The 27,973-nt window shown below is 44.6% G+C and overlaps 1 protein-coding gene across 1 annotated transcript; it reads right to left on the reverse strand.

Moving 5' to 3' along the window:
• Nucleotides 1-353: 353 nt before the first annotated feature.
• On the reverse strand, nt 354-22,396 carry HAS2 (hyaluronan synthase 2). The gene is made up of 4 exons (XM_083186186.1): nt 21,837-22,396; nt 8,189-8,815; nt 5,145-5,246; nt 354-2,461 (listed from the first exon to the last, which is right to left on the reverse strand). The coding sequence occupies exons 2-4, from the start codon at nt 8,813-8,815 to the stop codon at nt 1,532-1,534; spliced, it is 1,659 nt and encodes a 552-aa protein (XP_083042312.1). The 5' UTR covers nt 21,837-22,396; the 3' UTR covers nt 354-1,531.
• Nucleotides 22,397-27,973: the final 5,577 nt, after the last annotated feature.

A 27,973-nucleotide genomic window follows, 5' to 3' on the forward strand; every position in this document is an offset into this window, starting at 1 on the left:
TTGCATCGACCTTTGGCGTGCATTGTTCCTTCAGACTGTATGGTTATAGGCTCTTTGTAAATTTCAGCTCCAGGCCCATGTGAACCTTAATCTGGCACTACCTCCACTGGTTCACTCTTTAAAAGGTAACATACATGTCCTCCTATTATTGTTTGTACACATACTTATACTATCACTGTAATATAATAAATCTAATCAGACATAAAAGTACAAATAATTATTTATTTCTTTTCTTGGTGGAAAAATATGAACTATTATAAAGCTTCACATTTTGGCCAGTATCAGTTTTGGAGAAAAAAAAAAAAACAACAAACAAATAAAAAACATTAAAAACACATTTAAAAAAGAATAGAGAACTGAATGATTTATCAGATAAGTAAAATATAAAATATGTAAAAATTTTAAACATTGGCATACAAATAAAAAACATAATTAATACAATAATATAAAAATACAGCATAGCCACTGTGCTTTCGTTTTAAGCACAGGTGGCATTTATAATTGACGGCCCATGGGCCATCACTAAAAACAAAAAATAGTAACTTTCAAAAACAAAGTTTATAAATAACGTTGTAGTGTATTGCTAGAGCCACTCGGCCAACTTACTAGGAACTTTTCCAGAGGAAAAAAAATACAGGGCGGCCCCACGCATAGGGGAAATTCCATAATTAAAACGACTTAACATTCATCGGTTGGTGCACGTGGACAATTATTTCTTGTTTGGTCTTTAACACTTCGAGGGGGAGATATATCAAGCCTTGAAGAGGATAAAATGAAGAATTGACCCAAATGAACCAATCAGAGTCTTTAATTTATCTAGCACAGTCTTGTAAATGACAGTTGAAAGCAGATTGGTTGCTTTTGGGCAATTACTACATTTTAAGCCTCTTTGAGGTCTGCTATGTGATGTTTTTGACATGTTCGCTGTTAAAGTCCATTGCAATCTTATCACTACTTTCTCATTGGGAAACTGTCTATACTTCCATTTTTTTAACATACTGTAGGCTTTAGGCTCAGAGGTTACCTGCGGTTTTGTGTGTGAAATATTTAGCAAATAAAGTTGCACTTCGTTAAAAAAAAGTGCTAATTTTTCCTATGGAATTTTCCCAACACAAGGAGAAGTTTGGGCCACCCTGTAGAAAAGATCCACTAGTGAATAAGGCCTAGAAATCCTTCAAACTCCTTTCCATAATGACCACCCAAAAACATAAGCATGACCAGTGAGGTATATATAGAACATAACACTGTCAGGCATATGCACAATGATAACCAAAAAAAGTGCACAAACGAAATGGCCTCCCCAGAACGTAGAAGAGGCCTGGCTTTATAACTTGTGTTCATTTTCTCAAAAGTGTTCAACAATTTTGGCTTTGGATGCGTGAAAATGAGCCACAATTAGTGTTTGTTGAGGTCCCAGCAGCAGTGTTGTATTTCCCTTGAAGACATGAACTTATGTCCGTAATACTCCTAGAAAATAAGGCTTTTGATAATATCTGTTAAGTTTGCACACTTCGCAGGTAATTCAGTATCATCATACATCAAGCACCAAGTCGTATTGCTGCTCTTTCTTCCGCCTGCCACATTTCGTGATCAGTGCCACGTACAAAGTCAACAGCATAACCCAGTAGCACGCGTAAAGTATTGCACCGACTATAAGAACTGTCTGTTCAGATTCTGCAAATGGCTTCTTTGTTTCCTTCCATATAGTGAAAACCACCCCACCTAAGAGGATTGTAAACCAAACGGTTATAGGAATTAGTCCTATAAAATTCACCACGATAGTTTTCCTTCCGGAGGTGCCCCACCCGGCTTTGTTGATGGTGGCAATGGCAAACATCTTTGCAGGTAGTAAACTGGACATGTAGAGCACTGAGTAGAGTGACATGAAAACCATGACGATGTTCCCTCGGAGAACACTGGCAAAGGAAGACTTGATGAGGCCAACAAACTGTACGGTCAACAAGAAGAGCAGAATGTTCCATATCCGTCCTCGATAGAACAGCTGAATCACAGTTGCAATTAAGAAGAAAGGGAAGAACCCGGTGATCACAGCTTCATAGGTCATCCATAAATGGTGTTTGTGGAACCACATGGCATTGTAGAGCCATTCTCGGAAGTAGGACTTGCTCCACCGTGTCTGCTGGTTTAGCCACCGCAGATACTCGATAGGTGTCTCCGTGAGGCATTTTGACCGTGCTGTGTATTTGGTTGCATAGCCCAAGCTTAAGACCCGGTTGGTTAGATGTCTGTCGTCCCCAAAACTGCATTGGGAACCCATAAACTCTTGATTGTACCAGTCTTCCAGGAATTCATGTAGCAGTGAATTCCTGTACATTCCTAGAGGTCCACTGATGCACTGGACACAGCCAAAGTAGGACTGGCAGGCTCTCTCGATGTTGAAGGCCATCCAGTATCTAACACTACTCAGAAAAGATATCCAGGATTCATACTTGTTTAAAATCTGTGGAAATAAAATAAAAACATTTTAATTATACTTAATTATATAGATTAAGAAACAGTTCAAATATTTAGCTCCAGGAATTCCAGACTTACTAATGAGAATCATTCAAGGTGAGATCTTTGCTAAAAATGTGATATTCATTATCTTTATTATTCATATATTAACATTTACTATTGGGAATAAAACTGTAACATAACAAGGGGGTTTATTCTAGTTCATTCTTTCTAACAAAATCCTTCTTAGATGGACAAAACCATGTGCACTGCAGGGGGGCAGATGTAACATGTGCAGAGAGAATTAGATTTGGGTGAGTTATTTTGTTTCTGTGCAGGGAAAATACTGACTGCATGATTTTACACTTCAATATAGATCTCACTTTGAAGAAAACCCCCACCCAAATCTAATTCTCTCTGCACAAGTTACATCTGCCCCACCCGCAGTGCACATGGTTTTGTCCATCTAAGAAGGATTTTGTCAGAAAGAATGGACTAGAATAACCCCCAAGATGTGGTAATAACAGAACATATTGAGGTATGAGGGCCCTGCTCACAAGCTTACATACTATAGATCTTAAAATGTCATTAGCTCACTCATGGGTTACGCCAACACATTTTTTTGGGGGAGAGGAATCCCCAAGATCCCTCTCCACTTCTCTGACTAGTCCAAAGGTGTAAATGTGTATTATGCTTACTGGGTCAGAACCTGGAAGCATTGTGATGGTTTTTTTCCCAGAAGCTTTGTCTTGAGACCTCAGCATTAATGCAAGTTTGGGCATAATTATTGCCTTGGCTTACAGCGACATTAATAGTGTGATTTGGGATAAATCTGCCCACACGAGAGGCGTACTCCTTAAAGTTTTATGACGGAGGAAATACCATTAATGATTAAAAATATGCAAAACATTAAGGGGCAAATTTACTAAGATGGGAAGTTGCCCTTAGCAACCAATCAGATTCTATCTGTTATCTTCTAAAAGGTGCTAAATAAATAAGTAGAGTGTGATGGGTTGCTATCGGCAACATCTCATCTTCAACAGAACTCCATCGAATCACCCCCTTAGAGTATATTTTGCAAACAGCATCAATTTAATTATGCATCTGGCATTTATAACGACTGCTCTGTAATAATTGACTCAATAATCCTAATAACAAAAGCTAACAAAATATACAAAGGTAATATAAAGCCGTAAGCCAGCTAAGCACAAGGATGGGATTTAATACAGGAATAATTACTCTTGGTTGAAAACAAGATCAGACGAGCAAATTATATGTATGAGAAAGAGGAACCATGGAACACTGAGCCGAACATCAAAAGGAAGGAAGGTCTTAAGTGTTTCTCCTTGGTTTAATTGTGAGAGCACAACTGCTTGTCTGGCGGGGGCCGTCCTTCCTGCCTGCTCTCTGGATAATCATAAATTAGCATTTCAGCAAGTCTGGTGTCATCCAAGTGACTGTAAGGATGTATTTCAAAGGGGCCAGATCTAGCCAAACCCAGCAAGGAACTCTCGGTAATGACTTGCAGCTCGGCCTGGCTGGAGTACAGGCAGACATCTCCGTAGGCAATAATAACTGGCTAGCAGTGGGAGCTTTCTGTAGGGTAACGAGGGATAGAAATCTATACGCTCCAGGTATTGTGCAATCAAGACCCTCAATGAGGCATCAATACGCTCAAGAGACAGGGGAACCTATATACTCTAAGGTTTGGTCGGATCATCAAAAATGTTCGTATTGAAGGAGAAATTTCATAATTATGCGGAATGGAATTAATCTATGTAACTGCACAAACACAATTCAGCAAGCATGTGAATGCCCGCTGCCACTTGTTACACCTATTCATACGTAAGTGGACTGAGGACTCCGGACAGGGTGTAGATGTGAGTGCAGTACAATATACACCGCAGATCCTTCTGCATAACAGAGTCTCTGCGTTAGTCCCAAATGTTCCACTTGTTTTCCCCTCAGTACATATTTCATTCTATAGGCAGGGGGGGGGGGGGGGGGATTAAGGCTAGGCTGTGGGTTAGGGTTGGCAGGGCTGGCAACAGAAATCTTTGGGCCCTGTACAATTATATTTCTGGGGCCCCCACCTAATCCCAAATCCACACAACCCTCTTCTGTATGATCCTCATTTAACCTTTCGCTGCTCCAGATCCTGCTTTCAGGTGCGGACTTCTCTCGTTCTCAGTCCTGTTGGCCAGGCTCCTGCCTTCTGCTGGCCTGTCACTTTCACAAAAGAATGCCGAGCACTACAAGCGGCACACAGTGTCAGTCAGACTCAGCCACACACAGATGGTGCACAGTAGATGGCCTGGCCGTGAGGGTCACTGACAGGCCAGCGGCCGTGATGGGGCATGGAAGCTCTGGGGCCATTGAGATTGCTGGGGCCCGTCACACTTGTCCCCCTTGACCCCCCCTGTCGCCTGCCCTGAGGGTTGGGCACAGTCAGTGTGCCAGTGGTCAGTGTATGGGGGGGGGGGGGGAGATTAGCTTTAGCCTTCGGAGAGGGGGGAGTTAATGTTAGTGGGAGAGTTTAGGTTAGTTCAGTTGAGAACCATTGTCTGGATTTGGGTGTCATTTTTCTGACCGCCGACATACTCACTGCCACCATATATAACCCAACATGTGGTGGCTGCCTATATTGACCAAATATTTTTTTTAATAACATATCACTTGTGTTTGCTTACCTGGACATCTCCTCCTACGCCTCCCACCATCATATCTTCCTCCAATACTTTCACCATCTCAACAGAAGACGCAGGATCGAGCACCGTATCAGAGTCACATACCTAAAATGAAACAAACATAAGCGCAACGTTAGTTAAATAAAGATAACACAATAAAAAATACTTTTCCTGAAAAACTCTAGAATTTCCTAAAAATAAACCTCAACGCCTCACTTTAAACTCGCAACCCCTCCCATTTATCTCCTTGCAGGAAATCCTCTTCCTTCGATTCTCAATGTCACATGTAGTGCAGCAGCGGCCCCATCTGACAGCACGGAGCCATGAGCACTGTCGGCCCCCGTTAGCTAGGAACGTGAATTGCTGCGAATGTAGCATCTGATTGGACAGCAGCAACCAATGAGGTGCTGCATATATATGACTCAGAACTAGGTGCCTAGTTCTGAGTCACATTTCAAGGACAGCCTGTAACATTTCAGTTTAGATCTGATTGGCTGATACTTTATCCCTCTCCACGAACTTATTACATAGACCCCAACGTCAAAAGATGATTCAACGGCTGCACCAGCGTCCACCACAAACCAGGCCTAGAGCGATGTAAATAGGACTGACTGTGACAGTGACAATGGTCTTCTCTTCTGGCTGGCCAGACAACATGGCTGACCTGTGCTTCACTAGGCGTTACCATAGGGATTTCATGGAGGAAAACCCCATCGAAAGACTACTTGTAGGGCGTTTACTAAAACCATAGCATTGGTTGCCTAAAATTAGTCACGCTCTCTCACGAAGAAGGGAACCCTAGTCACATGATATGATCTCGTCATGACAACAAGCGCCGCCGTGGAAGCTACCACACAGAGCTGGAAGCCGTCGATTCGAATGTTTTAGAGGTAGCAGACTTTCGCTAATCAAAATAAACGGAGAGAAGAGCTCTCTCGAAGTGATCTTTAAATCTCTTGGCTCCATCAGCGCTCATCCCCGCTCCCTCAGTGTCACAGCCCTGATTTGTGGAGTAAAGCCGAGGCAGGCATCCAAGCAGCCATATTGGAAACAGATACTTGGCCGCTGCAGGCCATCTGCATGGTGGGAACATCTTTGCGTTGCAAAAACTATCGTACGCCTTGGCCTCTCTGCCTTGCTCCTCTGCTTTCAGCAACAGTCTCTTATTATATCCCCTCGCTGCTGCTTCACCGCTGAGTACATAGCGTATTTGCAGCTGTTCAGCACTGGAACGGACGGAATAAATAATAACAGATAAACAAATAGTCCCTACGAGGCCAGAGTGACTAATTACTGAGGAAGTTAACTAAAAGTAACAGTATGGAATTAAAACGACATTAGGGTTCCGATTCTCGATCACACTCAGTGATCTGAATTCGGCCCCTGCCTTTCACACTCCGTTCACAGCGGGGAGGGTGGGACGGGGTGGTGGCGGCGCTAGGCCATGCAAAGGCAGAAGAAATTATTTGATGGTCGGAGACCATTGAATGATTTTTCCCGCAGCGGTGGCATGTGAGGGGATATACACATCCCCTCGCATGGTTCCGAGGGGAAATGACGGTGGTAGGGGCGAGTATTCGGAGGGGCGGGCTCTCTGGCGCTCGGTAAGAGAGACTTTAATGGCGTTTTATAAGATAATTGCATGTGCACATTTTTTGTTATCGCATCATAATTTGAAATTTTTTTTTTTCTTGAAAGCATAAAAAAATAAATTCTTTGAATGAGAAACTTTTAGTTTTCCTGGAAAAATACCAATAGACTGTTCAGGGATTAGAAAATTCACATATGTAACGTCAAACGCCAGATGTACTTGGTGTGCCGGGGTAAGGAGACCCTGCCTACATTATAGAGGGGTCTCCAGGGACAAGAAGACCCCCTTGACTCATAGCTAGAAGACAACGAAATGGTGATGCCTGTGAGGGGTGTTTTAATCATTGAAAAATGAAACGGCTTTCTCTCTGGGAAATATTTTCTGTTTCACCTCGACAACTGCGTGCGCTTTACCTAATACATCTACAGCGCTCCTAACTCACGCCTGCCAGACCAACAACTCCTAGCCCACTGGGATTACATTGGCTTGACCTCAGCTAACATTAAAGGAGGAGGACGATCTTCAGGTGTTACGCAGCACAAGTTAAAAGGGAAATGTGTACGCCACATGCAGCTCAGGAAACCATGGCTGAAATCAACGTTCCCCCTGCACTTTCCTTGGAAATAAAAAAGGGCAGCTTTGTTGCACATGTTGTGGAAAGTCATAATATTTTAATTTTTTTACATTTTTCTTCTTGGGATAATGACTTTTGATCTTTTTAATTCCCAGCAATATCAGTATGATTTATTCTAGAGTCTAGGGGGTAAATATACTAAGTTGGGAGATGGGAGGTTGCCCCTACCAACCAAGCAGGCACTACTTTTTAATTATTTAGCACCTTCTAAAAATAATAGACAGTAACTGACAAACTGACAAACTTTTAATAAACAAAATAGTGCCACCCATAGGGGATGCTGGAGACTTCGGGCATAGCAGGGTGACTAGTTAGTGCTGCAGTTTCCATAAGAAAGTGCACATGCAACCTTATATAATTCATGCAAGAAGGCGGCGCTGTACTTGTAATCAGAGTATAAATATACTGCTCTGTCTGGCGAGGTATTATTCTAACCACATCAGGTTACAGGCGGCTATAATTGTGCACGCCGTGTTCCTACACCCAGTCACTGTGTTTAGTTTCGGCATCTGTCAATGTCTTCTAGGAACACATGTATTGGGAAAGGGGGAGGGGGGGAGGTAAAGCCGTCTGGAGGTGGCACCCTGTCAATTCTCAAAAATGACGTTAACCACTTTCATTTCAGTTTACAGTTTGTTCAGCCACTTCGTACAAGGGAGACAACCGACCTGCCTGCAGCACACAACGTTTCACATAGTCTGAATGGTGCACTGTGTCCGAGTTAGCCTGGCATATTCCCCGAACACACTACACAGATCGCACAAAAGGCCATTGATTCGTGACTGTTATTCCTGGCAGCCAAGCAGTGACTTTTTTACCTACCTGCACATAATCCACGCTTCTCCCCAGCGCTTTGAAGGCGGTGTACATGACTTCTCGCTTTCCGCCCCACTTCTGCATGATGCAGATGTATTTGTTGGAGAGAACCAACTGGGTCACGTGTTGTATACTCTCTTTGTGCGACTCCTCTGTCTCTCCGGGGCCTTTCTGGTGGAAGTTGTTCTTCCAAATGTAAGTGGCACTCCGGTCGCTCCCCATGATGTCACTAAACATATCCTTCATGTAGATGTCGTCATCGTTGTTGCCGTCGATGACCATGATGACTTTCATTCCGGGATAGGTCAGCCGTTTGACGGACAGTAAACATTTTCTTAAGTAGTCAGGGTCCTCCTGATATGCAGCAATACAAAGGGCCACGGATTTGTTCAGCTTTATAGGCGTTTCCAGAGACCGCTTCATCTTCCTGTGCTCTAGGTAAGCGAAGAGGCTTTGGATGAGGAGGTGGAGGGCCAATATTGCACCGTACAGTCCGAAGGAGAAGTAGTAGTTGTCCGTTTGGATGAACTGATACCCTACGATATAAGCAGCAGTAATTCCTAGTAAGAGGGACACTCCGAAAAGGGTAGTTCCAATTATTCTTAGGATGGTCAAAAATCGTTCACAATGCATCTGAAACAACAGAGACACAATGATTGTTAGTGGCCAATCAACAAACATGCTCGATACCATCAATCAAAGGGATAATCTACCCCCTGTTGTGCATTATAACAATATAGTAGGTCAACGATAAAGTCATGAGGCAACTTTTATACAGGAAACAACTTATAACATCAATAATACTTTGCGGAAGGAATTAATAGAATGTTTCAAATCTTGAAGAGTGGTAGAGTGATACAGTAGAAAAAGATTAAAGGGGTACTCAATCCGGCCCAACAGTCGTAACCTGGTCCCGTTCTTGGCCGGCTCAACGTTAGCTCGGCAGGTAGGATTCAATGTCCCGCCAGCTGGGCACCGAAAAGGGGGCAGAGAAACGGCCGTAAATCATCGAGCTGCGCCCGGGAGCTCGACAATTTCCAGATGTTCTTGGCAGAACGGGCCCATCTGCTTGTAAAGTTGGGGCCCTTCTGCCGAGATCTCTGTTCAGTGCTGTCTGGGTAGAAATTCCCGTCGGGAATAGCGGCAGGGGATTGAATACTCTAAATACCAGTCAATCAGCTCCTAACTGTCATTATTTTAATACAGCCTCTAAAATAGAATTTAGGAGCTGATTACTGGTACTTTGGGGGTCTGTGTACAAAGCTTTGCACTGAGATAAAGTACCAGCCAATCAGCTGGTTTCAATTCCCGCTAATGACCCAAACTGTGCAGAGTTTGTATATTCTCCCCGTGCTTGCGTGGGTTTCCTCCGGGTACTCTGGTTTCCTCCCACAATCCAAAAATATACTGGTAGGTCAGTTGGCTCCCAACAAAATTAACCCTAGAATGAATGTGGGTGCATGTACTGTATATGTGTTAGGGAATATAGATAGTAAGCTTCACTGGGGCAGGGACTGATGTGAATGGTGATATACTCTCTTTTCAGCGCTGCAGAATATGTGTGCGCTATATAAATAACTGATAATAAATAAATGAATTATGGCGTTAGATTTTACCGATGATATATATATATATATATATAGCTGCATCCGAATTCATTAAGGAAATAAAGTTTCTAGGAGTGTATACCTGTTATCATCACATATAATAATATAACAAGATAAGAATTTCCCATGCTTGATATCTTATGCAATAGCCTAAATATACATCACAATTGTTAATTGTGACAGAAAAGTTTTGTTTTGCAGTAATTTCTCTGTATGTAATTTCTGCCTCCTCGTTTCCTGCTGACAATCGGTGCCCAAGGCTGGAGACTCAGTTAATCTATCTAGACAAATTCTTATTTCCTGTTTTACAGACACCATTATAGTCAGTGGTGTAACTATCTTAACTTACTTATCAGTCATACTCCTGTCTGCCCCCTACTGGGTAACCTTTGGCACTGCAAGCAAATGAAAGGCCTAGGATGCGACACACACACAAGCACACATTCTGTGGCTTTGTTAGGCGTTGTGATACAATAAAGGTGGCTACACCTTCAGATGACTTTCGTCTAATGGCTTGTACACTCCTGCCTTCAACCAAACCAAATCTAAGTACATTGTCTCTTTTGCACATTCTGTGTGCTTCACTAAGACCTTCACATCAACTTGGCTGATAGGTTTAGTTTTGGGGCCCTTGGATACGACATAGATCAGTTTATTAACAAAACCATCATAACCTTTATGTCCTACCTAAGTGAAACAGAAATAAGCACGTATGGCTAAGCACTATTATGTTTACATATATATACTCTACTATTTTTTAGCTAAGACAATATTCAAAGGGGTCAATTGAAACGGGAGCAGGTGATGCCGCCAATCACCTCCCAACTGTCATTTTCCAAGCCATGTCTGTAACCTGACAGAAGCTGATTGGCTGGTGCGTTATCACCTTCCACGTGATCACGACACCAGGCTTAATAAATCTGCCCCTATGTACTAAACCATGGATGGCGATAAAGAGGACAGAGCTAAAGCACCAACCCGCCAGCCCCTAACTGTTATTTTTCTAACACCCTGTTATGTGACAGTTATGAGCTGATTGGCTGGTACATTGGCTTTAACCCTGTCCACTTTATCCCTCTCCAAGTCTTAGTACATAGACCCCATAGTACCAGCCAGTTGGCCCCTAAATATCATTTTTCAAACAGGCTATGACCTGGCAGCTAAGAGCTGATTGGCTGTTCCTATAGTCCAAGTCGATGAGCAACGCTCCCATCGTCTTGCTTTTAACTCTAAAACAGAGCACTTGACATGCGTTTGTAGTCTATTTTGTTTGTTAAAGCAGGGTGTAGCCTCTACATTAAGAGGTTCGAGGCACTGATCCAATGGCACGGATCCTATAAGTAACTTTTTCCACCCATCTTGAGAGCCCCAGATTATAAGCTTAGGTGGTAGCTAGAAGAAAAAAATAGAGAGATTGAGGTCCTGGGAACGGCACGATAAGCCGCCCGCTGGCCTTTCGTTTCTTTGTGTTTTATCAGCCAGCTGAGCATGCTCTGATTTCTCTCTTCAGGCGTCATCCGTTGGCTTCGGACACATTTTGGAACACCACCCTCTTACATCATGCACCTTCCTGTGCAGCCGTAACCAAGCCCCAACAGCCTGCAACGTTACAGAGTCCGTTGTAGGATTAGCCTTGACTTCAGACAGCATCTCCCGGCTGCAAGCAGATGCTGAAGTCATTCTCGCTGGCGGAAGACTCAAACGTCTGTACAAAATTTGCAAACCCAAACGACATGGCTTAAAATGCCTTTTTTTTTTGTTACTTTAACATCTGACGCCATGATTTTTCCTGTCGTAAAAGTTGTTAAACATCCTTCTACAAAAAAAAAAAATTAAGGGGTCTATTTGCGAAACATTGGAGAGAGATAAAATGCAGAGAGAGAAAGTACCAGCCAATCTGCCCCCAATGCCATTTTTCAAACAGTGGGGCATATGTATTAAGCCTGGAGAAGAGATAAACTGGAGATAGAGTAAAAGGAGATAAAGCACCAGTCAATCAACTCCCAACTGTCATTTTCAATCACAGTTCATTGGCTGGTGCTTTTATCTCCTTTCACTTTATCTCCAGTATATCTCTTCTCCAGGCTTGGGCCAGATACACTAAGCTTCAAAAGTGATAACATGGAGAGTGAAAAAAAGCCAGCCTATCAGCTTCTACCTGCCATGTCACAGAATGTGTTTGACAAATGTCAGGCAGGAGCTGGTTGGTTGGTTGTTTATCACTCTCCATTTTGTCACTTTTGAAGCTTAGTGCATGTGGGCCTTAGTATATTATTTCTCTCTGATTTGATAAGTCTCCCTCTCTGTAGTATTGCAGTTAGGGGTGAATCGGGTGCACAGACATATCCTGGATATAAAGCCTATCTGAGCAGATAGCTATATGTATTTTTAACGCTGTTTTTGCAGCAGTGCTGCACATTACTGAACACTAAATCCGGTACTTGTGAGTTATCTGGACGCCCGATTTTTTGATTGTATGCCTTAAGTTAAGGCATACAATCAGATGCGATGCGATGCGATATCGCATCGCATCGCATCGCATCGCATGCGATATCGGATGCGATGACCCGATTTTTCCATAGGAATCAATGTTAAAATGATTCCTATGGAAAAAGGGGTCCTTTTCATACCCCTACTATCCAAGTGGGCATGGAGTTGGATATAAACCTGTGGCGAGCGTAGCGAGCCACCGAGCCCGAAGCGTGGCGAGCGAAGCGAGCCCCGCGAGGGGACGGTATTCCGTGTCCCCTCGCGGGGCTCGCTACGCTCGCCACGCTTCGGGCTCGGTGGCTCGCTACGCTCGCCACAGGTTTATATCCAACTCCATGCCCACTTGGATAGTAGGGGTATGAAAAGGACCCCTTTTTCCCATTGAATTCCATGTTAAAATGGACTCAGTCCATTTTAACATTGATTCCTATGGAAAAATCGGGTCATCGCATCGCATCGCATCGCATCGCATCGCATCCGATGGTCGCATGCGATGCGATGCGATGTGCCCGATCCGACCCGATTTTCAAATCGGGCGTCCGGATAACTCACATGTACCCTAAATCCTACATAAATGGGAGTTTTAGGTGAGGAGCCTGTACACACATTACTTGTTCCCAGGCAGCGCGCCAGGGTATTTAAAGACCTCACTGTGGTATTGGAATGCTGTGAATTTACCTCAATATAGCACATGTTTTTTCAATGACAAAAAAGTCTGTACTTTCATAGAATGGGACAAAATCACCTTTGAGGACAAACTACGGCTCTGGGGGAAAAAACACACAAATCGCCAACAAGGACTGCCCCTGTTTTGGAAAGTGCTGAATGTATATCAAAGTCACATTTGTAGTAAACATTAGTTGAAAAGAATCAGGGGGACTGTTGTTCCAAAGCTTTGGTGTGCCGCATGCTAACATAACGCAATTAGCATCAGGGCTGGGAAATTAGGTGATTACACACAGACTTTAGTCATACTGTACCCTTCATTTGTGAGAAGGGGGGATTATGGTGGCAAGGGAAATGCAGTAAGTATAAGGGAGTACTTAATTGCACTAGTTTCCATGGCTACAGACCCTCCAACATGACCTCTTACACCATGGGGTCATGTTGGAGGTTACCAAAATGTCTGCCAGGATGTTTCATGCTAGTAGGTTAATAAAATTGGACTCATCTACACCGCAATACACAACAGCCTCATGAGTCAGTGATATGCCAAGATTAAGTGAATTGGATGTGCAGCATTTCCACGAATAATGGTTCAGCCAACAAAATGGCCGCCTCCACGGTGTGTAAGGAAAGGGTACACTTTGGTGAAGCGCACACAAAATGGCTGCATTACCTGTGTACATGGAAAGGACACAATCTATTGAAAATCATATCTCTCAACAGATGGGAGTCTTATTTCGGGACCCATATGTACAGAACACGGTTTTGCGTACTTGCTCCCTATTTCTGTCATTCTGAATTTATACATTGTACACACTACAGGTTTTAAGGATATCCATGCTTGAGCACAGATGACATAGGGCTTTATTTGCATAATATGGCCATACACTACTGCGACTTCTCACAGTGTATGGCCATCCGATTCCCCTTGAGCCACTTGGGACCTTCCCAGGCGGCAGGACCTCTTGCAAGTGATGTATCGCATGCAACCCTGTACCCTACCGCCATGAGGGGGTCCGAGTCTGAGGTCAGATGTGTAAGCAGGTCCGACATCCGGATCCAATCCGATGTGCACTGGATCGCGCATCGGATTGGATTGGGATGTCAAACACATGCGATGTTGGCCGATTTCACCTGATCTCTAGACCAGATCCATCGGAATCGGGTGAAATCATCCCAAATCCCATAAGTTTGATCGGTGGCACAATAGCGAAAGGTGGCGGTCAGCGAGGCGTAGAAACATGTTAGTCTTGTAAGTTAGGATAATGTCATAAGAACATAGAACTAAATAATCACTTGTATATTGCTGTGGCTGATCCGATGTTAAACAATACTATACTGTCTCACGCAGAATGGTTCCAGCGATAATCCACGTGCAGCGTAAGCTCATAAGTGTATAGGAAGGGAAGGATTAATATAAACAATGTAAAGTGAAGTTGATTGCCCACCAGAGCCTGCTGGATGCATGTACGATAGCAGTGGAAAATTATATCATGTCTGCAACAGTCTCACAGATCCATCCCCTGCCAAGTGTTCTCCGAGCCAGAAATGAGCAGAGAATGAATGAGCTGGAACAAAGGATGGGAGCTGTTCCTTGTTTCATATATATAGGCAAAGAGGCGTTAAATAATGGATAATGGTACCTCGCATTGCACGGTACTGAGTGACAGCAGACTGTGTATTCGTACAGGACAGCAGGTATTTTTCAGTGCGCCTCGAGACCGCTGGCTCCCCCAAGCCAAGGCTGGGGCTGCCACACCACAGTTACGCCACTGCACTTACTGTCTTATTCCTCTGCTGAGTCCTCTGGTGAATTGACAGGAACCCACCTCTGGCTAACGTTGAGCAATGGGCATCTGCATTGAGTATTCGTCTCCAACTCAACAGGGATTAAGCAAAGCATGTAAGGGGAAAAGTCTAGTGGCGCAATCGTGTGAGCTGTGAGACCATGACGGTACTGGGCCCCGTGCTGTGACACCACACACACACACACACATATACCCCTTTCAACTGCCCTGGCAATACCCCTAAACAACAGTACACTCACATTACATGTTTGCCAAGTAATCAATGGATGACATAAGCCCCATTAGTGTCAATTACAAGTGCTAATGGGGCCCTAAATGAAGTGGTTACAATCCAAGTCAGCTGTTTATTGCCACTGGCCGCTGCGACCTCTTGGGCTATGTTATATGGTGGCCATTAGCCGTGGGCTGTGTTAAGGACATCTAACTGACTTCTGTAAGAAATTAGGGACCTAGTTATTAATGAGTTTTAGCTATTTAAAACTCATTGCTTATGATAAATGGTGCTCCAGCCAATCAGATGGCTCAACTGTTATTTTTAGAACACATAACAGTTAGGAGCTGAACGTGTGACAGTTGGGAGCTGATTGGCTGGCGCACCATTTATCTTACACAATGAGTTTTAAATAGCTAAAACTCATTGATAAATGGGCTCCTAATCGTTTTATGCTCAGCATTGTTGCTACCTCACAGCCCAACAGGCATACATGTGGGGAGCACAGTATGAAAAGATTTTTATAAGGCATGTTGGCCGACAGCAGCAGACAATGACGCCACTTCAAAAAGGGGCAATGTGCCGCCATACATGCTACAATGTATTGTTTTTGTGGTCACATTTGCCCTTGATGATACCTACTGCATCTCTGATATCCCCGGTCAACTCTATAGCTGCAACGAGGACCCGGCCAAGACCCCAAAATGCTGTACCGGACACTACAAGTTCTGGAATGCAGAGTTTGATGTCCAGTGTTCCGGGGTCTTGTTTGGGGGGATGCCTATGATAGCTTTCACCAGGGACATGGGGAGATTACAGCCTACCCATGTGGTCCGGACCATTCCGGCTTTGCTACATGCCCGGACCATACAGGGAGGCTTTATTCTCTCCCTCCTCTTTTCCCTGGTGACATCTGGAATGGACACCCCTGGACAGGAAACCCCCAGACCGGACACTACAAGCTCAGGAATGCAGATTCAGATTTGGTGTTCCGGGCTCTTGTCCGGGTCCGGGTGTTACCCATACCCGGGATCTTATGATGTGCTGCTCTGGAACACAACACAACGCACATCGGCCGTCATTGTACTGTATGAGATGCTCAGTCAGGACATTTCTTGCTGGTCAGCAGAGGTCAGAGGACAATACAGAACCTGTGCTACATGAAGTTCCGGTGCATCCGACCACAGAGAGCTGTACCCCCTACTAATACCACTCATTGACTTGCAGAGGTCTCAGGGAGCCAGTGACCTGGCCAATGAGGTGGTGAGGATGTGTGAGTGAGATAAAGTGACAGCTCTGCTGGCCATATGCTGAACAGAGGAGACAGATGTTCTGCTGGTGACCATGTAAGCCGGTCATAATATAACAGGAGGAAACAGTATACTAACACACAGAGTGGTACGCTGCTATGCACAAATATCTCACATAATACAACACAAACCCCCCATATATAGGACACTGCATATTCTAAATATTTATGGAGAGTTCCAAGCTGGTGGTGTCAGTGTGCTTACTCCAGTAGGAAACCACCACTTACTGCAGCATTACAATAAATGACACATTTCAGTGTAACAGCCAGATGTACTGAGCCCTGTACAGTGATACAGTAGAGAGAGATAAACTACCAACCAATCAGCTCCTACCTGTCCTTTTTAAAACACAGCCTGTAACATGACAGTTAGGAGCTGACTGGACTTGATTTTATCTCCCTCCACTTTATCGCTCGGCGGATTCGCTCAGCGTTTAGCTGCCCACTAGACAGCGAACTTGCACCGCCTGGGAACAGGTATGAATGAGGAAATTAGTAAATAACCACTTGGACACTTAAATCCCCCCTTAAGTCTGAAACGATGTAGTGTTAATAATAACTGACAATATAGTGTTAGAATAATGTGTACAACTGTACGGGGTTCTTGCGCCCAGCCTATTTTTCCTATCGATGGCTAGTTGCAAGTTTATAAAAAGTAAGTATTATCCTGAGGTTACCCACAAGGGAAGCGCATGGAAAACTTCACTGTGGGTTTTTACTAGGCTTACCAAGTAACAAAGTGCAGAACATTTCCTTTATCCTCCATTTTTTTTTATTAAAGGGACAATCAAATCCCCAGTAAAAATAGAGATGTGCAGTTCGGTTCTCCGAAATCCAAATCCGCTCCAATTTTGTATCTTCGAACCAAACCAAAACCCGGTCTGGCTCTCCCGAGGAGATCCGATCTGAACAAAGTTCTGGTTCGGATCTTCCCGCGCTTCGGAATTTGGATTTGAAATCCATAATTTTCGATTTTGCTAAAATTACGTGGTTAATGATTAACCGAATCAAAAAACATGCACGGATGGTGTAATGGTTAGCGTTACTGCCTCACAGCACTAAGGTCATGGGTTCTATTCCCACCATGGCTCTAACTGTGCAGAGTTTGTATATTCTCCCCGTGCTTGTGTGGGTTTCCTCCGGGTACTCCGGTTTCCTCCCAAAATCCAAAAATATACTGGCAGGTTAATTGGCTTCCAAAACAATTAACCCTAGACTGTCTGTGTGAGTGTACATGTGGTAGGGAATATAGATTGTAAGCTCCACTGGGGCATGGACTGATGTGAGTGTTCAACTATACTCTGTAAAGCGCTGCGGAATATGTGTGCGCTATATAAGAAACTGTTAATAAATAATAAATAAATAAATACTTTGTATTCCCGCTGGATATAAAACAGACCACCTTTGAGCCGTGGTTTTCTAAATGACCACTAGGGGACATCACTTTCTAGGATGCAATAGAGAATTAATAGACAAATTATGATTGGATGCTAATTATTACACTATTCGTTACCAGCCCGTCAAAATGACGGAACAAGGTAACAATAATGTGAGCGCCTGAATGGTGCACCGCCTGATTTGTTCCATCAGGAGCAATCTAGTAGTATCTGGCGTGCTGAACACTTAAATGACCCCTATAGAGGTGAGGAGCAGTGTCAGCATTTTATTAATTAGGGTATTAGGATTGGAGAGAAAACCAAGACACCCAGAAATAAGATACAAAACAGCAATATATTTGGTTTTTGGATGCCAAAAACAGGTAAACTATTACCAATGCTGAAAGGCACATCGGCCCTTATTCTGGTCACATGGGGACCGATGTTTTGCGCTATGCGCAGCAGCATTTCTGCGCATGTGTATACGTTGGGTGCGTGAGAACTCTGCAAAAAGTCTGTTTGCCGGGTGCACGCACAAAGCCTTGCGAGTGGCGGGTTGAAAGAGAGGGGCGTAGGGTGCCAGCCTGGGCCATTAGCATATTTGAAAGCCCAGTGTTCCCATGAAATCGCTGGGCGTACACATGCTAATGTGTCCGTGACACTTGTGCGGGGGGCGGGCAGCTGACATAACCGGATGTAAGCCCGCCCAATTCCATGCAGCGGTCTGGAGCACTCTTACATATGCGTGCGCCTTCACCATCATTCTATGGTCGGCGACCATCGAAAGATGGGGGAGGTTCTCACTGTTCATGTAAAACACCCATTCGCAACCCTTGCGAACACATCCCGCGTGCGAATGGGAGGCGCCGGCTAACCATTCACAAGGCAGGGTTAGAGTGACTCGCAAGGATGCAAATCCGCATCCGAGCGAGTCAACCAGAATAAGGGCCATTATGTGGAAAATGTAGCATAATACAATGTTGCTATATACATAGTATAATAATAGTCACCACTAATTCCTATTAAAAGTAAATCAGTATGAGCTAAAAACACGACCATCGCTTCCCCATAACAACGGCGTCATCGTATCCATGGAAACGCATTGTCCGTTTCACTCCTTATTCATCTTCGAAAAACGGGCCTGTGTGTAGGCGACGAGTTACCGTTCAGTGTCAACCGAAACTCTTCAGGGAAAATGGAGGGAGATAAAGTGGAGAGAGAGAAACGACCAACGAATCCGCTCCTACCTGTCATTTTGAAACACAGCCTGTAACATGCCAGTTAGAAGCTGATTGGCTGGTACTATATCTCTCCTCTTCATCACTCTCCATGGCTCAGTACATCTCACCCATAGACTAATACATTCCATCGGGTGGGGTGTCTAATCCAAGTTAAATGACCGGCACCTTGGTAAAACGCGTGGCATCACAATGAGCTGGAAACACATGAAAAGCTGCGACCGCACTAAACGTTTTAAGGTTTCACATAAATACCAGTTATTGGTATTATTTATTGATAAGGCGCAACAAAAGGGTCCAAAGTGCCGTAAGACAACGTTCCCACCTTTCCTATACGGTGCCTCTTGGCCATATGTATCAAGCTTCGAAAAGTGAGAAAACGGAGAGTGTGAAACAGCCAGCCAATCAGCTCCTAACTGGCATGTTACAAACTGGGTTTAAAAATGACAGTTGTGAGCCAATTGGCTGGCTGTTTATCACTCTCCACTTGAAGCGTGATACATCTGGTCCATTATCTCTATGTTTCCATTGTGACTGATAGACCTTTAGCATCGCTGCCGAAGGACCCTGCCCATTATACCCCAAAGGACTATAGATGGAATAAACACACAGTCATGGTCTATTCTTAGCCATCGGAGATAAAGCAGTAGGTGATGGCGAGGAATGTGAAGCACAGGAAAATGTTCTCCTGTTCTCCCATGGAAAATAGTCCTAATGCAAGGAGCGATAGCAGCGTCCTCTCCCCCTACAGCGTCAGGCTCCCAGTATAATCTCTGTGCTGTCATCACTGCTAGCAAGCCCCTCCATGCTTCATCCTGGACATACTCTACCTCAAACTGCAGGGAACCCCCAGCTTACAGCTGGCCATCCAATCACATGCGCAGGGGAAGGTGGGGGGTATTGCGTCACTCAGGGAGGCCTGCAGCCCTGTGACGCCAAAGGTATTCCCCCAAATGGGTCACGTGGGCGAGGGGAGTACAACAGGCAACTTCATGACTCTGTGTAAGCTGGATGCTCAGGAGCAGAGCCAAGTTCCTCACACACAGGCCTCTCTGTACAGCGCGTTTCATGGTTTACAGACCCAGCTTCGCTCCTGCAAGCGATAGCAGCCCAATAGCAGCGAGCTTGCTGCTGATCTTGCTGGGATAACACCAGCATTAGGTGACACAGTGATGCTCTGTTCCATCACATTGAGTGCGTTATGAATCCACGTGTTTGTCTCCCTGGCTGCCTCTGTCTCTCTTATTAATGACTGTGCTTCTCGCTGTGCTGGAACCGCTGCCAGATAACGTTATATATCCCTCATTACTGGTTCCAGCACAATTCTGGTTCCCGTCCCAAACAGGGAAGGAGCTTAAATCTGGTTTTATAATACAGTGCGGCTATCGGATCTGCCAGCAACCTCACCCCGGTCCCAGGGAAGCGGGCTTCGTGTAAGTGGGTACAGAGGGGCAGATATACTGAGCCCTGAAAAGTGATCAAATGGAGAGTGATAAACTACCAACCAGCTCATAACTGTCATTTTTCAAACAGAAGAGTAGATGTATGAAACAGTGATAAAGGTGGAGAAGTGAGCCAATCAGCACTGAAGTAACATCTATAATTTGCATTATATATAATTATACATAGCAGCTGATTGGTTGCCATGGTCCACTTCCCCCTCTGGCTCACTTCTCCCCTTATCACTGCTTCATACATATACACCACAGACTGTACAATGACAGTTAGGAGCGAGCTGGGTGCTACTTAATCACCCTCGGTGCTTAGTACATCTGGTCCATAAGCAGATGCCACGTTTCAGACCCTTGCAGGGACAGATGAAGGCATCAGAACTAATGTTACTAAATGACTGAGGGTCCCCCCTACAACAGTGATCAGGTGGCATGTATCAAGCATAAGAGAGCTAAAGTGGAGAGAGGCAAAGTACAACACCCCCCCCCCCCCCAGCATCTGTCATTTTTCAAACACAGCCTGCAGTTTGACAGTTAGGAGCTGATTAGTTGTCTCTACTTTTTCGCTTTCAAAGTCTCCCCACCTTGTTTTAGAATCACAGACTTCCCCCATTCACATGCTGAGCTGGATAGGTGCGAGGTGCCATAGGATACACAGCCTGACAAAGACCACCAACCTGGATTTGTAATTTGAATAGAAGGTGTCTGTGTCCCATCACTCTAACCCCTTTTGTCATTCCCTCTGAGTTTGGACTTGACACCCCCCCACACGCTCACACACCCCACCCCATACCTAGACAAGTAACTGGCACGTACAGTATAATGTAGCTGCAGGCACTCAGCAGCCTCACGCCCCCTCTTCCTATACAACCATCATTATAACGGGAGACACTGAGTACAATGAATGGTTACATTGTATCAGCTTCCAATATACAAACTCATCAGTCATTGGCGAGGTAACAAAGACTGTTACATACAGTACAGCAATGGCTACATATATGATGGCTATATTATAGAATATGTATGTAAGTGATGTCAAATATTATATTGACCGTTATATAAATGATGTGAAATTAATAGAGAGAGAGAGAGAGAGAGAGAGAGAATAAGTATATATATTACAGTATGTGTATATATATATTAAGTATATATATATATATATATATATATATATATATATATTACAGTATGCATATGTATATATATATATATATATATATATATATATAAAATATACAGTATACATATATGTATACATAAAGTACTATATATATATATATATATATACACATATATATTTGTACATACATATATTTAGTACATGCTCTCTTTTGGCCATCCTTGCCAAGCACATTATCCCCAGCTGCCATCGAGCCTCAGGAACTACAAGTCTCAGCATGCCCAGACAGCCACTGCCAGGGCATGCTGAGCTTTGTAGTTCCCCAGCCTCAGCAACACATGAAGAAGCAGAACAGTAAAAAAAAAAAAAAAGTTTTACCTTGAGGGTTCCAGAGTCCTAGGCACAGTGACTGCAGTCCGACGTGTGGGCTTCCAAGTGTACTGAGGTAATAGAGATCAGTCCTGGGCTGCGAGGTCTGAGGCAGTGATTATAGAACAAGGACCACTTTCTTACAGACAAGTAAGAGGTGGTCATAAAAAATAATAATAATATTAATAATAATAATAATAATAAAAATATATATATTTATAAAGAATTCCACTTGTATTCCAACTTTTTTGGGGCGTGTAAAAAAAATCTATCTAGACTAAGTATAAAATAAATGGCTAAGATGCACTTGGAGGGGTCTGTGCTGTGCCCACTGCTGCCAGGGTGCATCTACTGCTGGTCAGAGGGTGCATCTACTGCTGGTCAGAGGGTGCATCTACTGCTGGTCAGGGTGCAGCTGCTGCTGGTCTGCATGCAGAAGTGGCCAATCCAGATGTGCAGCCTTGTGTGGGGCTCATATTCTGTTCTGAGTTCCTCTTTAAGCAGATTTCTCCATACCATCAGCAGGGTAATTCTTTCCAGACGCTGTTTGACGTTTCCCCCCCTTGCAACAGCCTTTCTTCCTCCTTTCTTCAAGTTAAGGGGGTCTTTAAACCAGTGCAAATGCTGCTGTGATCCTGACTTTAATAGGGGCGGAGGGACTGGGGGACAAGGAGGAGACTCCTTGCCTTGAAGAGAAAAAAAAAAAACTCATTCAAAGTTTTCTTGACTTGGCTGGAATCGGTTATAGGAGGAAAAAAAAACTCCCCACAATTCAATTAACCTAATTACAACCATACAAAGCCCCCAATACACATATATTGTCACCACCTTATTTCCTCTACGTGCAGACAGACATGTGACAGAAGCCTTCACCCCTCTGTATAGATTTGGGTGCCAAACTTTTTCTTATTCTTGCATTACAAAAGCCCCCAGGACCTGTCTGGGTCACCCCACAGCCTGCAGGGGTATTATACAGTAGTGCTAGTGTTACCCTTTTGCCAATGCCATTGTGTGTAGTGGTTATTGCTGATCACCCAATTTTGGGGGTTATTGCTTCCAAAGGACCATGGAGGATCACAAGCCCAGAAAGGGTTAAAGGGAAAGCGAAGCAGCCTGTTACAATACACCCCTTGTGGGATTATTCGGTATGGGAAGTTAGTAGGGGATGTATGGAGAGAACAGTTTTTTTTTTCCACAGCAGATTTCCAAGAAAGAAATACCCCTAGGGCAATGGCAAAGTTATAACACCGGGCTTAACGCCTCCCTGGAGGGCAGTTATTTCTCAGAGCAAATGTCATTCACAATAATGGTAGTGATGGGACATTAAAAGGGAACATCGGTAACACCGATGGTTTAAAAAAAAAGAAACATCGGTCGCTAAATATTGGAGCTGAATCAGCAGTGGTCGCTGTTACGATTTTTACAGAGTTGCCAAAGTTTAGGGGCCTGCGTATGCACCGCGAACACAGGGGTAAAGTTACTAGGATGAAGATGGGATGTTGCCCGTAGCAACCAATAAGGTCCTATCTATTATCTTCTAGATCAGTGGTGCCAAACTCATGGCCCTCCAGCTGTTATGGAACTACACATCCCATAATGCCCTGCCACAGATTTTATATAACGATTTGCTAAAACGGTGGCAAGGCCTGCTGGGACTTGTAGTTCCCGAACAACTGGAGGGCCATGTTCTAGATGGTGCTAAAACAAATAAGAAGTACAATCTGATTGGTTGCTATAGTCAATCTTCAATAGAACTTCCATCTTTGTACATTGACCCGACAGTGCGCATGCATCTCGATATAGCTGCGACATCGGATACTGTTTGCTAATAGCTAAAGTCTGATAGACAGACTGTAAGCATTTGGGGGTGGTGATGGGGAGCATTGCCAAAAATGTGGGAGCGTTGTGGTCGCCCTCCCTCGGACAGAGTGTCAGCATAGTCCTGATGAACATCCTGAGTACACTCAGACTATCGGTGGCTGCGATGTTTATCGGATGTTGCATCTTCATACTCAGCTAGCGAATCAGAGGACACAAGATGCCGCCTTGATCATTTTGGCCCAGCTGCTGCATGAAAAGGATGAGTGGAAACAACGTTGGCGACCACCCATATATCAGGCTTAGTGTTTGGATTTAAACACTGGTCCAGGAACATCGATTGTTTCTGATGTTTTTCTGATGGTTTTACTTGTTTGAAGCAAAAAAAAACCTTCAATCATTATCCATAAATTCTATTAGTTGTTGCACTTTGGGCATACCTCCCAACGTTCCCGATTACAGTGGGATTGTCCCGCTATTTGGAGACTGTCCTGCTGTCCCTCCAGCGGGTGGCGGACAGTTGGGGAAAGTCAGAGATCACCGCTGCTCTGCACCCGGCATCTCTTCAGTGCAGGGAGAGAGGGAACCGGGGGCTGGCCAGTTGCTAGGGAAGCGCTGGACACGCCTCCAAACACGATAAAAGCGGGGTTGCGGCACTAGGCCACACCCCTGTGCATGAGGCCATGCCTACCTGCCCCTTAACTTCGTTCCCTTAAAACTGTGGCCAGGTTTTCTGGGATGCTTAGTTCCACAACAGCTGGAGGGCCACAGTTGGCCCACCACTGGTCAATCCAGAGACTAGCGATCTCATTACAGACTGTTCGCGCCTGTCTTCAACTTCGGCTCCTCCGTCACTGTGTCAGTAGTCCATAAGGCATATGTACTAAGCTTTGGAGAAAGCTAAAGTGGAGAGAGAGAGATAAAGTACCAGTCAATCAGCTCCTATTTGCCATGTTACTATCTGTGCGTGACAAATGCCAGTTAGGAGCCGATGCCAAGTTCCACCCGCTGCCTCACCCAACCTCCTGAAGTCAGCAGAGCATCAGATGCCAGGCTGCAATGTGGCTGCTCTGCCCGCTGAGCAATCGCAGGCTGCAGCTAACATCAAAGCTACCTATCCCAGCACCACTGTATCAGGGCATGCTGGTCTTTATAGTTCCACAGCAGCTGGCGTGCCATGGGTTGCCTACTCCTGCACTACAGAATACCGACATACGGTGCTGCGGACAGGCACAGGCAGGGTGTTGCTGTATTGGGCTGGCTGCCAGGAGATGTCACCTACACAAGCCATCTTAGTGGTGACGGACTGCCCACTGCCCTGTGCCCAAGCAGTAATCTCCCGCGCTGAATGCCAGGCTGAAGCTGAAGAAGCAGGATGGAGCCCATCACAGTCAGAATTAAACTATCGACAATGAGAAAACAGTGGATCCACACTACTGCAGGGTAAAACATCGAACATCGATGTCAACCCATCAATGGTTCAGACATTTATTCTATTCCCATCCCTAAATAATAGACCATGTGTGCTTCCACCAAGCTGACAATAGATGGCGCTGTGTAGAAGAAAATGATGTCAGGCAGACTATATAGAACATGACATGAGTGTGTATGGCATTATGCAAGCTGTGCATTTATAGGATGCTAGGTGTGCAAGAATCTCCTAATATGTCTCCTAAATATGGCAGTTCTTGTACTGTAATAAAAATGTATATAGCTGTTCCTGTGAATTGCAACAAGCGGATCCCTGGCTGCAGACTGCTGCTGAGCATCATCTAATTATTGGGTGCTAAGAGGCACTGAGCACTGAGCTGTCTCCCTCCCCCTTTAGGTAAATAAGTCTCACAATGCTTCTCACAGCCTGAGGGCTACAGTAGGTAACACAACATCCTCCGCATGTGTGGCTGGGAAGCAGCAGATGCTCTCTAGGAACAGTTCCTGTGTTCTCATGTAACACTGGTGCTTTCCTGACTTTAGGTGGCAGTGCTTGCACGGTCCCGGGAACATCCAATGCACGGATAATAAGTATAAAACGTTATTAGGCAACAGTACGGGATCAAATGGTAAAGATGTTGTTTTATTTGTAGCAGAAGTTCTGTATCTAATGCAGTGTTTTTCAACCACAGTGCCGTGGTACACTAGTGTGCCTCCAGATCTAGAGATGCCCAAACTAGTTTACAGCCACCACCAGTTCAAGTGTTGTTTACTGGTGTCTTCTTTTCATTTAAAGGGCCAATGCATTTTATTTTGTTACCTGTGGGGACCAGTGTGATTGTTTTTTTTATATGGGGGGCAATAGGTTTGGTTTTTTCCTGTGGGGGCCAATGTGTCTTGCCCTGTGGGGATCTCATGGTGTGCCTTGGCAATTTTAAAATCTTATTTAGTGTGCCGCAAGGTAAAAAGGTTGAAAATCGCTGATCTAATGTATCTAAAATAAACTGGATGGGAGGGTAGGGATGAAACCCGGAACCGGACAGCACCCGGAACGCTGGACCGGAAAGGCTCCATCCATCAATTTCTGTCATTCCAGAGCTTGTAGTCTCGTCTCACTGTCACCAGTGAAAGGAGGAGGGAGAGAATAAAGCCTCCCTGTATGGTCCGGATTTTTAACGAAAACAGGTATGGTCCGGACCACACGGGGAGGCTGTAATCTCCCCTTCCCCATGTCCCTGGTGAAAGTTATCACCCCCGGACCGGATACTACAAACTCCGGAATGCAGACTTTAATGTCAGGTCCGGCGGTACGGGGTCTTGTCCGGGTTTGGTTTTTACATAGTCCCTGGATGGGATGTGGTTGGCAGGTTGACAATAAAAAGGTTGACAGTCACTAGTTCGACCACTATTGGTCGACAGGCCATAGGTGGACACATGGAAAAGGTCGGTGTGTGTGTGTCATCAGGTGCACCATCAATTGCTGCAGTCTGAGAAGTACCAGATGGGTGCCTTCTATTCTAATTCTGCAGCAACAGACACATGGAAAGGTCGACACGCCTCAGGTCGGCATGGTCAAAAGGTCAACATAACCAATAGGTCAACATGGGATAGGTCGAAAAAAATGTCGACATTAGTTTTTCCAATTTTTTTCCACAAAACAGGTGGTTTTTCATACTTTACTATCCACTTGGATACAGTGCCCATGTCGACGTATGTTGACATGGACACAAAAATGTGAAGCACTCATGTTCACTGCCTCCATGCCTACCTATTGCTTGTGTCGACTTTTGGACCCTGGCGATCTTTTTCAGGTCTTGACCTATGGAATGTAGACCATCTTAGTGTCGGCCCTATGACCTATACCCAGCTGGGTACACCCTAAATGACATTTTAAACAAGTTTCCCTATAACGACCGTTCGTTACGGCAAATTCTCAAAATGGTCCAGTGTGTGCCCACAGTGTGTGCCCGCTGGAGCCCCATCATCTGCCATGCTGCCCAGGGAGCAACTCCCAGAGACAATGGAGTCACCTTACCTCCGGGCTCCAAGCCATAAAGGGGCACCTGCATGTACAGCAGCACCTGTTTGGTTCACTGCAGGATCAACGTGTGACAGTTGCTCTTCCAACGGAACTTTACAGCGCAACCGCTGCTGCAGAATTAGAATAGAAGGCTCCCATCTGGTACTTCTGAGTCTGCACCCGATGACACACACACACACACACACACACACACACATACACACACATACACGGTTTTCCCCTTTTTCATAGCACCAAACTCCAATTTGCAAATTACGGCTCCACCGCCTGTTCCCGTCGCAAGCAAGACGACGGGATGACTAAGCACAAGGACATATAAGAGCCATGATTTTTTTTTTTGTGATTGGTTAGATTATAAAGTACAAAGGTTCTTAAACTCGGTCCTCAGGACCCCACACAGGGCATGTTTTCCAGGTCTCCTCACAGAATCACAAGTGAAATAATTAGCTCCACCTGTGGATCTTTTAAAAATGTCAGTGAGTAATGAGTGCACCTGCCGGGTGACCTGGAAAACAGGAACTGTGTGGGGTCCTGGGGACCGAGTTTGAGAACCTCTGCTGTGTTGCTAGGCAGCTTACAGGGTTCTGTTATTTATTCATTGGTCCTTTATGGAGTATTTATAGCAAAAGTCAAATGGTCAAAAAAAAAAAAAAGATCATGTGCCCCGTACCCATTTATTGTGATTTTCTCACAATAAAGTAATGGGCCCCTTAGGGATTTTACCTAGGGGGAGATGTACTAAGCCTTAAAGTGGAGTAAAATAAAGTACCAGCCTATCAGCCCCTAACTGTCATGTTATAGACTGTGGAGTTTATTCACTAAGTTTGAAGATAAAGTATCAGCCAATCAACTATTT

The sequence above is a fragment of the Crinia signifera genome, chromosome 5, assembly GCF_055691185.1.
Source record: "Crinia signifera chromosome 5, ASM5569118v1, whole genome shotgun sequence".
NCBI classification, from domain to species: Eukaryota; Metazoa; Chordata; class Amphibia; order Anura; family Myobatrachidae; genus Crinia; species Crinia signifera.